Consider the following 15810-nt stretch of genomic DNA (forward strand, 5'->3'; position numbering starts at 1 on the left):
GTCTTCGGTAGACCTCCTAATATGTGGGGGACTCCTCTGCCGCGAAAGATTACCGATGTTGATAGTACTATGTTGACAGATTACCTTGCTTCCTTGATGTCTGCACTACAATCATGTCGTTCACAGGTTGCGGCAGCCTTCCCAGACAACACCGAGGTGAAGCCACATGAACTGGTCCCAGGCGATGTAGTCGTCGTACGGAACTTTGACAGGTCAAGCCCGTTGGAGCCCCGCTGGAAGGAGCCGAAGATTGTTTCGTTAACAACAAGGACTGCAGTAAAAATTGAGGGACGGAAGTGGTGGGTGCACTCTAGTCACGTTAAACGATTTCATGGACTTCCGCCAAAATCTGAATCCCAGAACTCCCACGTACCAGTGACTGATACCAAACTCCCCCTTCTAGAGAAAACTCCCCAAGAGGAGTATCGCCAGAAACTGAGGTCTAGTAAGTCAGACAGTTTAATTGTTTAAGTCCCCCCCTGGGTGAAGCGGTTAGGCAGTTCTGACAATGTATAAGTTAGACCCAAATAGAGAGAGAGATAGACAGGAGACCAAGAAACGAAAATATTGTAAAAGTCTCCGGAGCAGATGCGTCTGCACATTACTTATTATGTTTTTTCTGAGTCTTACGATTATTGTTTTAAGTTGGATGCTTTATATGTATTTTCCTCTTGCACATTTTTCTAATAACACTGCAGAACACACGTTTAGTGCTCTACCCCCACACGAATTGTCTTATCGACTTGCGCTGCGCAACAATACATTCATTCGCATGTTACACCATTCTCACCAGATCAACAATGCCACTAATTGTTGGATATGTGGCCGACTCCCTCCCTACCAGAACTACAAGGGAGCTCTGCCTCTCTTTCCTTACCCGTTTACACATAATGGTTCCTGTGGTGCCTGGTTTAGTTTAATATCTTCTATAGACACTGACTCTAAGGTTTCCCAAGGCAATTGGATATGGGGAAATCTGAACACAGTCATGAACAAAGCATGTTTCCCGAACGAAGAAGGTCTTCCACAAATGACAGGTACAGATCTAGAAAACGAAGTGTATGGATTAGGCAATTTTACACTTAACCTCATGATTCTAAATGTTCAGTCAGAAACCAGTCCAGACTTGCCATCCATATCAGTTCTACCAGCGAAAGGTGTATTATGTGTCAGAAAAAATGGTTCAGTACATCTAGGTCACAGTGACTGTACTACTGTGGTCGAATTCAGTGATCAAGGCAAGTCTACATTCAAAGCTTCCCGACATTCCTATTTTATATGTGGTCAGACAGCTTATGTCCGTTTACCTCCAGACTGGGATGGTACCTGTTTCATTGCATTCTTATTACCACCAGTATTTCTAGCCCCATCTGACTATCACAGGAATTCCCGCCTTAATATTGTTAGACACAAAAGAGACCTCCCAATAGTTGATCAGACTGAAACTACATGGGAACAATATACAGATTTCAATAAAGGATTCTTTCCCTATCTAGGAACTGTCTCCAATAGTAAACTGATACGCAAATTAACCAGAATACTCGAAGCGGTAGTGAATGAGACTACTTCAGCTTTGGGCAACTTAACAGAGGAGCAGTCTGCTATGAGACTTGTTGTTCTTCAGAACCGCCTTGTCCTTGACGTCATCCTGGCTGATAGGGGCGGGGCTTGTAGAGTCATCGGATCCAGTTGCTGCGTATTTATTCCAAATAATGCACCATCAGTCTATAAGGCCATTACCCGACTTCATGAAATAGCCCATCTGATACATCAGAATCCAGGCTCCTGGACTTGGTCCGGTTGGCTCTGGAGTGTAATAACAGCCTGGGGATGGAAGCTACTGTCATTCCTAGGAATAATATTGGCCATAGTATTCAGTTGTTGTCTATGTTTACAATGTGGGCCAGCGATTTGCGGCTTGTGCGCCACAGCTTGTGTTCCCCATTCAAGTGCACGTTCCCATTCCCGAAAACAGAAAGAAGAACAAATGATGTTGTATGAACAGATTGATGGTCTCATGAAAATCGACATATCATGAAGGGTCCGTAGGGGACAAGGAGGGAATGAGGTAATTGGAATTTTTATGGTCAAGTGTGTCCCCTAACGTAGACCCCAACGGCTCCATGTACGCACTTCAAGTACATGTAATTTCCCTCCACAACCGAATCTGAAGACGCAAATACATTTGCGTCCAACGTTAACATGTCCTCTATCAGATCCACCATGGATGGATTGATAATTCAGTTCCTAAGTATGCCGTGCCACCGTCTTTATATGGTGCACTTTCACGTTTTCCTGGCTCTGCCGAGCTAGGCCCTGATTTCTGTCTTCAAGCCACTTCTGCCTCTGCCTCTGAAAGCTGCAGCATGGAGACGCATCCCTGACCTCTGCCTTACTTCCTGCCAACCGAGCGGTGCCCGGCTCGGCCTGGTCTGCCTGCCAAAAACAGTATTTTGCCTTTAAGTTATCAGCGTAGCCAGCTCAGCTCCTCGAAAACACATTCCTGTCTAGTGAAATACGAATACATATCCCCGACTGCAGAGCAAGGGCCAAGCCTTTCTGTCCTCCCTCATGAAATTCATTGCTCCCGTTACCATGGTAGGCTCCTGGCTCCGAGCATTTGCACCTAGACACGCATACATGCAGTATAGGATAGCTTCTGCCCGAAAGACCTTTTACTCTAGATTAAACATCCTCCAAACACATGATATCAGATATGTTTAGGGACAGGTCGATCTGACATGCCAGACTTCTGTCTCTTCTACTAGTGTTAAAAGTCAGACTCTTAGCTTCCTCCAGATGTACGTCAATCACACGTCATATTAGCTGCGCGCGCATCCAGGCCATAGGTTTCAGCTGACTCTGCAAGAATTCTCTAAGCATCCACCCACTTACGACACTTTTCTGTGACGTTTCTAGTTCACGCCTCTGTGCACACCCATGTTCACGCCTTTTTGCTACGCACATGTGTTCTTATCATATACATTTCACTTGTCACGCCTACTGTATTCAATGCTATTGTGTCATTTTACTATATATGTCATGTACTGTGAATAAATCGTTGACATCTTTTCCTGCCATCATTGCATACCCGAACCTTTGTATTGATGGACTAGATCTCCATTGACTCGAGTCATTTAGTCATGCTTTATGATTAAAGCCCTTACGACTCAGACACCACGGACTCTGCCTCTCATTTGATTGAGCTATTCTTTTGTAACCTGTCTGCAATTATATGGAAAAATAGTATACGGTAAAATATTTACCACAGGGGGAGCAGATGAAGCTCCAAATATAATTAAAGCGAATTGCTTGTAATATCGGAGCTACGCTGATGCAAATTGAACTATTTAAAAAAAGGTTGGCGAGCACTTGTGAGAAAAAGCGCAGTGCCCGCAAATAAAATTAAAGCGCTTATAAATCCGGCGACACATTGATTTAAATCGAAGCATTTTTAAAAAGACCTAAAAAGAGATCAGTACATGGTCCTCGTGACTAGTGGGGCAATAAGTAAGCAAAACCAGTACTCAAATGCATCTGGTTCTGGTGTTGCGGGCTGCTAATCAGCTGCTGTAGGGAAGGAGGGAAGGGGGCGAGTTGGAGCCCGGCACAGCGGCTCATTATATAGCTGGAAGAGGCTTTTGTCGGTGAAGCCGTGGGTGGAGCAACAAATGGGCAGGCTGTTTTTGGGGGGCTAAGGGGGGAGCAGATGAAGCTCCAAATATAATTAAAGCGAATCGCTTGTAATATCGGAGCTACGCTGATGCAAATTGAACTATTTAAAAAAAGGTTGGCGAGCACTTGTGAGAAAAAGCGCAGCGCCCGCAAATAAAATTAAAGTGTTTATAAATCCGGCGACACATTGATTTAAATCGAAGCAGTTTTTAAAAAAAGACCTAAAAAGAGATCAGTGCATGGTCCTCGTGACTAGTGGGGCAATAAGTAAGAACAAGACGGAGGGAAGGCAGAGAAGGGGAGGGGAGAGGAGAAATGCGACACGGAGGGCAGGGGAGGGGGCCGAGCGGGGAGAGCGGCGATGAGGGTGTGAAGCAGCAGGGGCCTATGAAGTGCACTTCAAAGGTGTGGGAGGAGTGCTGCTACGGCCTGGGGGAAGCGGGAGGAGAAATCCAAGGAAGGCTGTGTGCGGGGAGAGAGGGGAGGTGCTGGAGCTGGGGAACAGATGGCCTAGGGGAAGCTGGCTGGGGAGGAGAAATCCAAGGAAGGCTGTGAAAGTTTATGGCCCAAAAGCGCGTGCCTGTGGCCACGTGAACTCGAAGAAAACTGCACGCAAAAACCTGTGGTTTCACGAGTATTTTGAGCACTTGAATTCTCGCTCCGCTCAATGCGCATGCGCATTGATAAGTCGCGAGACCTAAAAATCACTTTCCTGCCTGCCAGCTGCCGCTTCTCGTCCTCTTTGCTTGCTTAAAGGACTACAGGGGCAGGAAGCAGGAACAGGAAGCACCCAGGCTTCCAGACTCCCTGAGCAAATCATGACGCTGCTGATAGCGCTGTGATTGGTCTACGTGCTGTGGTTCAGCGCTCAGATAGGGACTGGGAGCCTGGGCATGTTCTCTACCCAGGCTGTGCAACATAGCCCGATGGAGAACATGCCAGGTGTCCATGACTGCTTGGCATGCCCAAGACGCCCGGCCAAACCTGCATGCGTACTTAGGTGCCTGCACTCCTCTCCCTGCTTGGAAGCATTCTAGCCCCCCCTGCCCCGACCGAAAAGTACTGAAATATAAAATGATAATAACATGATATTATCATCATTTTATTTTTCCTGTGGGGCGCCGGCCCTGCATAGAGTCATAGATTTGTACATAAAGCCAAACATGCCACATCAGAGTGATTGTGTGGTGTTGAGTCAAAGCCTGTGTGGAAGCCATGCAGACACTTGCAAGTTGGTTTCTCCTTTGCTTATATTCAAAGTAGGTGGATGGTCCCCTATTGCTCTCCAGCAACACTGGGCAAATGTACTGCATTTGTTTCAAGACCGTTGCCAGAACATTTCAGAAAACAAGTGACTTTAGAAATAAAACAAATGTGAAGGAGTTAACTACTTTGTTTTCCACGCGATAAAGTATCACTTGAAATGTCATACATAATAGACTACAAGTCACACAAATGCACACTGAAAACATTGAAATGTAACACGTAAACACACTTAAAACCTGGTAGCTATTAGAGCGTACTGCTGCTGTGCTGCCTTTCACGGGGAGCTGCGAATTGCAAGTGCTGGACTGTGAATGGTAACTGCCCCGCTGGGACAGGGAATAGCTCCCGCGCAGAACAGGGGCTGTCGTTGTTTCACAGCTCCTCAGGTCCCCAGCCCGGCAGCTTCCACGGGGAGCGGATAACTTTATAAATCATACGGGTTTTAGGACCGCGGAGAAGCACTTCTCACTCACGCCTTGGTTGTTCCTTGTTAATCTACAAAGGAAGATTGGGCTGTTTTGTTTACTTTCAGGAACTTTGAGGAGTTTCCCCCTTGACATTAAAAAACTGCAATGTGCTACAGAGACCGGGGAAACTTCGTATCAGTTTGGGAAGGCTGACATGGGAAGGCGGGAATGTAAACAGGGGGCATGCGGATGTAAATGTACCGAGATCGTTAGTGTGAGTAGCGGAGGCGAGGAGCGCCTGGACCCACACGCGGAAGCCCAGGCAGCCGAGCCCCGTCTCGTGGCGTATATTCCCTGCAGGGAGTGAATAACCTGAGTCTTTAGTCTCAGCAGGGGAGGGTGGAGTGAGGGAGGGAGCAGGGGAGGGTGGAGTGAGGGAGGGGGCAGTGGTTTCACTCAGCAGGGGAGCGAGGGACCCCTAGGTGAAGTCTCTAAATGGGAGGCAGAGAGGGGACCTGCGGCTGAAGTGGGGCAGTGCATGTGGAAAGGTCCCTCCCAGCCGGTGTGCGCAGGAGGAGGGGCAGGGATCTTCCTCTTCAGGACTCCCTCAGTGCCATGCCCGACTTTGAAAGCAAGTTCTGAGGGGTGCTCGATTCGGGTGGGTGTTTGGTGCCCTTCTGCTTCGACACGGAGTGCTCGGAGCGCACCGCGAGCTCCGCCACTGAAGGGCAGACCGGAGCTGCCAGGGACGGACTACGAACTTCCAAGGAGGGGGGCCCCCCTGGGGCAGGCACTGAGGGACCCCGGCACCGAGGAACGCGGGCACCCCTGCCTTCCGATCCAGAGGTCAGAGCGGGAGCACCTCTGGAAGGAACCCGGACTCCGAGCACCTCATGTCCCTCTCTCCGGAGCGGCGGCGGTGGAGCCTGTCCCGGACACTGTCCTCCAGACGGGGCAGCCACAAGAAGCAGTCGGCTATGGAGATGGCCGAGAACGCGGCCAATGCCCAGTACGAGCCCATGCCCCCGCACAAACCGGCGGGAGGCAACGGACAGCCCCCCGCCCCGGACCCAAAGGACGAGACGGTGCTGGTGACCACCAACATCCCCCGCGTCAGCATGGACCCCCGCATGTCCATCTACAGCGCGCGCCGACCCCTGCTCTCCAGGACCAACGTGCAGGGCCGCGTCTACAACTTCCTGGAGCGGCCCACGGGCTGGAAGTGCTTCGTCTACCACTTCACGGTGTAAGTGCTGCGTCTGTGCTGGGGTCGACCTCTGCCCCCGTGCGTGCGAGTGGTGGGGTTGTGCAGAAGTGCTCAGAGTTAACTGTCCCATTCTTTTTTGTAATCACACATGACTAGCACTAGCTGCCACACAGGGTCTTTAGCAGCAGCTTCCCGACCCCCACCGTGATTTCCTTACTTCACGTTCTCCCAATTTAAAATGTAATTTCTCCACTGCATTCAATATTACACCGGACGTCCTTAATTCTCACTGAAACAGGAGAGAAGTTACTTCCTTTTCTCTGTGACAGGATATCCAGAAGAAGCTAGCGTGGGTCTAAAAACAGGATCTGTGTTATGGAATTTTAATGAATAGTAGATCACCTTTCCCCTTCCAGCGTGACCTTACGTCCCTAGCGTCTATTCTGATACGTTAGTCTCCCAAATGACGTTCACAATTATGACCTCCTTGGGGCACAGTTTGAAGGAAAGCAACCCTTTCTCTTTCTCAGTGGAGCACAAGAAGGAGCGAGTTAAGATTGTTTTTTGCACTTCAACGGAGTGAATAGCTGAATAGAGGCACTGTTATAAAAAATGAAGAAACGGAACTGCTGAAAGAAACGCAGTTAGCACGTATAAAGGAATGGTTGGCATAGAGGCAATACTTGGGTGTCAAGAAGTGTGAGTTGCCAATGTTGGCCTTGTTCAGTGCTGGCAGGAAGTAGGAACTACGTAGGTTCAGCTACCGGCTGGATCCCTCTGCCAGAAGCGTGCACCTATGTGGGTCCTGGCCCCACATAGGTGCACCAGGAGACGTACAGCAGCGCCTGTGCACATTCAACGTGTCGTGTGCAGTACAATGCCGGGGGCAGGTATGCCCTTCCCTCCCGATAGCAGACCCAGCTCAAATGTTTAACTTCAAGGGCAAACATTGATTCGTTTGTCCTGGTTAGCAGTCGGTGCCCGAAGCCAGAGGTAGCACAGCTGGACACACACACACACGTGCATGACATAGGATTCGTGCAAAGAAGTAAAACGACACTGTGTGTGATTACTTTTACGTGCTGGCAGAAAGGAAACCGAAGCACGCGCTATACTCTCTCAGCCTCCTTCTGTATGTACGTCTGTCTGTCTGTGTTCACGACGTACAGAGCACAAACTCTATTTTGACACATGAATAAGGATTTTTGTCTCAGAAAACTAAATGGAGCCTTTTTTTTAAACCAATTTTTACCAACACGTGTTGGAGTTGAATCTGTAATGATTATAGTCCATGCCCTGCAGCGCACGTGCAGGTGTCTTAAGCAGGTGCATCGCCCCCACAGACACGTTTTTACTAGGGTTAGAGCTTGTGGCCTGTGGGTTCCACAAGGATCTCGGCAATAGAGCGAGCAGACTGTTTTGCCAGGATAGGGAACAGTGACCGAATAGTAATGGAACGCTCACCAGCTGCCCCATTCCCTCCTCAGGATTTTTATGAAGATTCAAATCACGTAACCCACATGTATTTCTATTGCAGGCGCATGAACCATACGAGCTACCGTACCAGATGTACACAATAAGGTTGGCTGAATGAATTTAGATCTCTGTAGCAAGTTCCTTGACCCATGGAGTGACCCTAAAGTCTAGTCCTCCCACACCGCTCATTACGTCATAATCACAGGACGTTGATGATGGCATTTCTGAAGAAAGGGTCATTAAGAAAAGGAAGAGTTAAAGAAACTCCATAATTTAGGCAGTATACGGTGAAATGATCACAGGACATGGCATCAAGATACCCTGCTCTCATGTGGATAAAGGGGGCACCGGCCTACGCGTGTTAGTAGACAACGAGGTACAGGCTTGTCGCTATGGATCGTGATAGATGGAGCATGGCATTTGCATTTGTGTTTTCTAAGGCACCCCGAGTTCCTCAGATGGAACAAGCCTGACAGCACTATGGCCCTGTCTGAGGGTGCACCCTCCAGGCTAGGCAAAGAGCAGGCAACTAATGGAAGTGTATATGACCCAGTTAGAACTACTGTTGGGTAATCCCGTCAAGCATAACTGAGTGGCGCATTACCCAACTAACGAGTAGCAGCGTTTGGAGATGAGTGACAGCGTGTGGAATCCAGCACTCCCAAGTATGTGAGCTGACAGGCTGGGTTGTTCAAAAAGGCCCCTGCATGGTTTTGTAAACGGAATTTAGATGGGGTGAGGAGACCATCCAAATACTGGGAAAAGTAGTGTAAAGATTTAAAAGATAAGTGTGAAGGCAAAGTCGTTGCAGACTTCAGAGAGGGTAGCTCCACTTCTCACGTGCAAACCATGTGGAGCCTCTCCGTAGATCTCGATACATGGTCTGCTCATTGCAGGATTAGCTGAGCCAATGGGCATGCCCTGCCCAGCAAGAGCTGGAGGTTTTCCATTCTGGGTAATCTTGAAACATTGATATCAAGGGACCTAGCATAAAGTACTGCTTCATTCCTTCTCCTCTCTCCCTGCACCCTTCATCACATCTGAAGGAAGAGCCGCAGAATGGCATTTGAACTGGCATTCTGCTTACAATATTTATCAGATGATTATGAATATAATAAGTTACCGTAAGAATGCACTGATGTGATTTAGGATGACTATCTTATTGCAGGGTAGCAATAGGCAAAAGAAAACAGATTGCCTCTTTTTCAACAGGTTAACTTCTTGATTCAATCGACCAGATGGAAATACCTATTCAAGTTTTGTTCGGCTTCCTGTGTAGGGTCCTGGACACAGAATTCTCAGGTCAAACAGAAGAAGGATTTGGTGATAATGCAGCAAGTCACTTAAATACTGAACCTATTGCAAACATGTATCGACTCTGCAGAACACTGTGCAGTATATGTGGTTCATTTTGCTCTTTTACAATGGTGAGAAAGCCATTGATTGGGGAGTGTGAGGGCGGGGTAGCCGGCTTGGAGTGGTCCGTCATGTGTGAATAAACACCCCACTAACTTAAATGGACTCAATTAGAAGCCCCTACAATGTTTCGGTCTGATAAGGAAAAATAAAGATTATCCTTATTGATCCTTCCTTGTGTGGCATTGTTGGGTAGTTGGCAAGTCACCTGAAGTTACAAAATAATTTATTGCTTGCAACCAGCACCCTGCGACATTCCAAAATCATTTTCCTGTTCTAGGGTAATCTCACAATTTCAAGAATCAACCACAAACCAGTGCTTATCATCATCTCTATAAGCTGGCCTTCTCACTAACATTTTTCCTGAAGGAACCAATGGCTTCAAATACCAAATTGTTCACATAAACATTTCTGATGAATAGGAACAAGGAATAAAAAAATCATCCTTATTTTTACAATAGCATTTTGCTTAGGGCTCCCGATTTTATGGTATTTATTTTTTTAACATTTAAATATTTATCCATATTTATTTTTTGGCCATCTTATTGGTATTTATCTGTAGTAATTTTGGGTTTGAGAATAAATGTCGTAAAATTGTATATTTATATTTCCACATTTGTTTAACTGATGAACATGCACTCATACTTTGCCTGTAGCGTTTTAACAAATTAAGTTGCCACATATAATTAAAACTGCACACATAGGTAAATATTTCCATTAATACATGCATATGTTAAAGTCTTTATGAAGAATAAAGTAATTCTCTTCCTGTTTTTTAACTCCCCATGCTGCCTATCTGCTCGGTTGTAGGCCAAAAATTCATGAAAGAATGGTGAGCCACTCCCAAGAAGCACAATTTTCAATATTTTTCCGCTTTTAAAAATAAATACAGACAGGAAACACATTGTTTTTTGTTTGTATTTATCTGCAAAAATGAGTAAAAACAGAAAACTGAAAGCCTTAGTTGTATTTTATGTATTATTTAGTTAAGATTGAGACCAGGTGACCAGTGCTTATATTACGAAACTCAAATGTCAGGAAATACAGCTATTCAAGTAGCCCCTACCCTTCCACCAACAGTGTAAAGTAGAAAGCACATGGCATTAAACATTGATTGAGCATGTAGTTCAAGATGAGACTTTTAATTGTTTAGTAGTTAAGAAGGTGTTTCAAGTCAAGATTATACTTGCACTATTGTGTTGTCATGGGAATGTTTTTTTTTTTTGTTTAAACGAGGCATGTTTCTTTTCAACAGGAGGCATGGCTACACAGCATTCTGACAAAGTGTCATCCTATGTGTTAATTTTAACTCCGATAGTACTGTCACTGTGGTTAGTGTATTAGATGCTGGTGTTTTTTATTTTGTCTTTTTTTTGAAGGATGATCATCAGTAATGTAATTTGTTATTATATGTCGAAATAATATGTGAGGCTATAAAGAAGGCATGGTGGTCAAAGTTATGGTTTACATACTACTTCAACTGTTTTCGAGCTTTTGTGTTATAGACCATATCCATCCTACTTCAGCTAAAGTATTTTACATATGAGGTTTTTTTTGTTTGTTTGTTTTTTGCGTGTCTTCGGCCAACCTTTTTGTCATTTCAATGGCTTTTGGCTTTATAGAGGCTCAGCAGTCCTGATAGGAATTATCTTTGCTTGCCTCTATTAAGTGTGCGGTCCTGTTTATAAATACATGTATAATCCTTCTGTTTACACTTACTTTACCTGCCACATGAAAGATCCACTGGGAATTGACCCAATTTGGTATCTAGGCTAGGGTGCTACATACAAATGTGTGTAGCATCTCTGGCATGCATCTCTGGCATGCCTGTGAGCAATGCATCAATCAAATCTTTGCTTTTGTACACAAAATACATATTTGACTTAATTTTGATTCTTCTTTTCTAAATTGCTTGTTCTCCTGTAACAAACACCACCCTGATCATGTTCACTAATAAACATTTCTTTGCCATTATAATATAATAATGATAATTTGTAAACTCCACCTCAATGCATTTGGTGCAGATTGCCCTTCACCAGGACACAATAGTACTCTGATTGTCTAATTTGTTTTTCACATGTTGCTTAAACATGAAATACCTTGATAAACCGAGAGGCATTTCGCAAAAGAGGAACAAATTATTTAGTTAAACATTGTGGCCGGGAGAATAGTTATAGGCGAGGCGTAGGATCTGAGGATTGTCTCACTTTACAATCGATCTCTGAGATGGGTTTAAGTAGGATTCATTGAATGCCATAAACGGTTCCTGCAATCCTTGTTTGGTAGGGAATGTGCACCACTGCCTTTGAAGTCCCAAATTAATTTTGTTCTATGGGCAATCCAGGTGGGCCTTGACCTTGCGTGGCCACAGTGCAGCCAGTGGGTAACCTGTCAAGATGTTCGTCATGGGCAATGCGTGATCACTGCGTGTACTGCGTGTGCTGTGTCCTGATTGTCTATATCTTCTTAATTTATGTGACATCTGAATTTATGGTGTTTTGGGAGCACGCCTAACTCTTAGGCCATATGTGCTTTATTGGAGCCAATCTGCCAGGACCATTGTGGTGTCGCTGGATCTATCTGTGGGATTGATCCTGGATTTCTTGTTTGTGCGTTTGTCTGCCAGCTATGTGGTGCCCCACCTGTGACCTATCCTCGGGTCTCAGGCCTAGGTCTCAGTCTGCCTATGTATTTCTGAGTCAGGGTTGAAGTGGAGTTCACAACGGGCGAATTATTTAATGAAAATGTGATTTTTGTTTTCATTCATAAATGTATCTTTATTCACATTGATATCCACTTTCTCAATATCAACTCACACATTGTCTACCAATGCCTTTAGCCTTGCACTTGGTACCTCTGGTAAACTTCCATGGATATACTGCACGGAATGACCACACCGTTAATTATTCAACAATGCTCACATAAATGTCATAATGGTTTCTCTGTAAATAAACAGGCAGGAAGGTAATTTGACCCATGTCTCCTGAAGATCTGTAATCCTTTATAATCCGTACAAATCTTTTAATTGTCAGTCCAATAATAGAACTGATGAAATTTGATTCGGATGGATTGTTGCCATGGCCATTAACATATTTATTTATTTATTTATTTATTTCTGACACTTGTAAAGCGCTACTTATACCCTTGGGCGTCAAGGCGCTGAAAACCATTATTGAAGAAAATAAGAATGAGAGAATAAACAGAATTGACTATTGAAAGTAGGTTAATGAGAAAAAAGCCAAGTTTTCAGGAGTTTACGGAACTGAAACAGCGTAGCACTTCGTCTGATGTTAAGAGGCAAGGTGTTCCAGAGTCTGGGGGCCGCCACCAGAAAGCGACGGTCACCCCAGGACACTGTTTTGGTACGTGGGACAGGCAGTTGGTTGAGGGTGGCTGAACGTAAAACTCTTGTAGGTTTGTAGAGTTGAAGTTTGTCTCTTAAGAAATGTGGTCCTTGATTATTGACTGATTTAAAAACTATACAGAGGGCCTTGAAGTGGATCCTTTTTTGTACATTCAGCCAGTGATGGTCTTTTATGTTTTTGGCAATAGGTTCGAACTTTGTTTTGCCGGTAATAAGACGGGCTGCTGCATTTTGTATAGTTTGGAGTTTTGTAGTGACTCGCGATTGGGCATTGAGAAATAAACCATTACAATAATCCAAGGACGAGAGGACAAGAGCGGAAACCAGTGTCTTAATCGCAGATTCGGGAAGAAAAGGACGTATTTTACGAATCATTTTTAGTTTTAGGTGCGCTGTGGATGCTGTCTTATTGGCATGATCCATGAAGTTCAGTCCATCATCGAAGATAACCCCCAAATTCCTGACCGTCGAGGTCGGTGTGGGAGGGGTACCGAAGGTCTCTGGCCACCAACTGGTGGGCCAGGCTGGGGACAGTGGACCGAAGATGAGTACCTCAGTTTTATCTGAGTTTAACTTTAAGCAGTTTGTTGCCATCCAGTCTCCTATATCTAGGAGCCCTTTCTTAATTTTTTCTGCTACTTGCTCTCCGTCACCTTTGATCGCCAACACTAGTTGGGTGTCGTCGGCGTACGAGGTAAGGCTCATCCCATGTGCTTTGATGGTCTTAGCTAGGTCCGACACATAGATGTTGAAGAGTGTCGGACTAAGGGATGAGCCTTGAGGAACACCACAGGGGGCGGAGAGTTGTGCTGATTGAAAGGGTCCTAGGATGACCGCCTGCGTTCTATTAGCAAGGAAGGAGGCTATTAAGTTTTTGGCAGTATGACAGATGCCAAATCCTTGGACACGGTCGACCAAGATGTTGTGGTCGACCGTGTCGAAAGCCGCTGATAGGTCTAGCAGAACCAATATGGCAGTGCCACCTTGGTCCCTAATAACCCTGATGTCATCAGCGGCTTTGATCAGGGCTGTCTCGGTCCCGTGATATTTTCGGAACCCAAACTGCGTATTGTCCAGGAGCTGGTGTACTTCAATGAACTCAGAGATCTGGGTGTTCATGATCTTTTCGATTGTTTTTGCAATGAACGGTAAACTGGCAATTGGTCGGTAATTTTTCAGCTCATTTTTATCCAGCGAGGGTTTTTTTAACAGAGGCTTTAGTAGAGTGTTTTTGAGCGAATTAGGGTATTGGCCTGACCGCAATATCAAATTGCAGACCTGTGTGAGTGCAGGTATGATAACGTCTAAGACTGGTCTGAGGACAGATAGAGGGCAGGGGTCAAGGGATGAGCCTGATTTGATGGTCAGAAGTGTGTTTTTTATTTGCTCCTGGGTGACTGGTTGAAAGCACGGAAAAACATTAGCTGAGGGGGAGGTGACAGATGAAGTGGAGACCGGAAGTGATTTGGAGGAAAATGCTTGGTAAATGTCATCTACTTTAGTGTAGAAAAAAGATGCAAGAAAGTCACACAGAGATTGTGACGGGGGGGCGTGAGATCCGGGGAGTTACCTGATAAAGCTTTGGTAATGGAGAATAGTTGTTTACTAGAATTCTTGGCCTGCTCGATTTGGTCGGTGTAATATTCTCTTTTAGCTTGTGCTATCATGTTTTTATATAGGGCACATACAATATGCATTGACCGTACACGTTGAAGGGACATTGTTCCTTTGACTGAATGCACAAGTTTGTGGCTACGCCATTCCAGTAGCAGCTCCTGTGCCGTCAGAGTGCCGGGGTGGGGAGCAAGGGGATGAAGATAGATGAAGAGTACTGTAAAATAAAGAGTAAAAAAGAATTTACTTGCCGCATTGCGACCTCTGAAATTCTGCTCTTCTGTTTCTTCCTCATAGTAGTACAGGCTCCCAGCCTCCCCTGCGGTCAATCCTGATGCTGCTCTCATGCATGAGAGCCATGTCAGGATTGGCATGAGCACCCTCGACTTGCATTCCCAGGGAGGCTGGGAGCCTGTGACTACTGTCTCCAACCCAGCAATGCAGCTGGGGTTGGAGAGCGCTTCACTGCGCTTTAGCCGGCCTGAGACGGTAGGCCAAACCGCCATGCACACTGAATCTCAGTGCTCACTACTCTCCCTCCTGCCTTGCCCAGCGATGACCCCGCCCCCAAGCCTCATTCAATGGAAGAAAAATAAAACCATAATAAACACGTTTTATTATTATTTTATTTTTTGAATGTTGAAACTTGCAGTGGGTGCGACGCTCCTTCGCCAAAGCGGAGGATCCACCCCAGGACTATTCCCTAAAAAGCACATAAAATTTGTGTTCCATTCTTGTCAAACCTCTAAGATGACAGCCACTTTTTAATCAGTCAGTCAGTCAAATTAACTTTATTCGATTTGATTAAAATCATACAAAGTACATAAAAACAAAGTTATTTACAATTAAAAAAGGATTAAACAGTTTCTTTACGAACAAGTTAATTTGGCATAGTGTTGTGATTAAAAAATTTAAAAAAGAGTTATACGCACTGGTTTGGCAAATTCATACATCTTCTAGATCTGGACGCTGCCACTAGGAAATTGGCCATGGCGAATGTAATACATATATTTCCTAGGGATTTTAAGTAAAGCATGGCTGGTCTCACCTGGGAGAAGCCAGCTTCCCTTAAGACAGGTAACAAGTATTTTTTTCTTTGTGCAGAGAAGAAATCACAAAACATAACAAAGTGCATCGTGTCCTGAACTGAAAAATTGTCACAAGTGCAAGGGGGTGCTAACTCTGGTTTCATCCAGGTTTTAAAATTACCCAAATAAAAGTGAGTAAGATTAAATCTAAATTTTGTTAACAAAAATCTATGAAAGGGGTTTGTGACAAAACATAAATAGGGCTCAATTGCAAGTGACTGAAGTGACAAATAATGCATTTGTACCGTAGGCTTTGATAATTCTGATTCTTCTCGCAACAGGCATACCCTAGACATG

General features: G+C 45.2%; 1 protein-coding gene across 1 annotated transcript in view; it reads left to right on the forward strand.

Moving 5' to 3' along the window:
- Positions 1-5414: 5414 nt before the first annotated feature.
- The window catches only part of KCNQ1 (potassium voltage-gated channel subfamily Q member 1), a 1043019-nt gene continuing 1032623 nt past the window's right edge, over positions 5415-15810 (forward strand). The window contains exon 1 of the mRNA XM_086957849.1: positions 5415-6594. Within this exon, the coding sequence (XP_086813975.1) occupies positions 6242-6594 (353 nt within the window). The 5' untranslated portion in view covers positions 5415-6241. The remainder of the gene's footprint in view (positions 6595-15810) is intronic.

The sequence above is a fragment of the Lissotriton vulgaris genome, chromosome 2_1, assembly GCF_964263255.1.
Source record: "Lissotriton vulgaris chromosome 2_1, aLisVul1.2, whole genome shotgun sequence".
Taxonomy (NCBI): Eukaryota; Metazoa; Chordata; class Amphibia; order Caudata; family Salamandridae; genus Lissotriton; species Lissotriton vulgaris.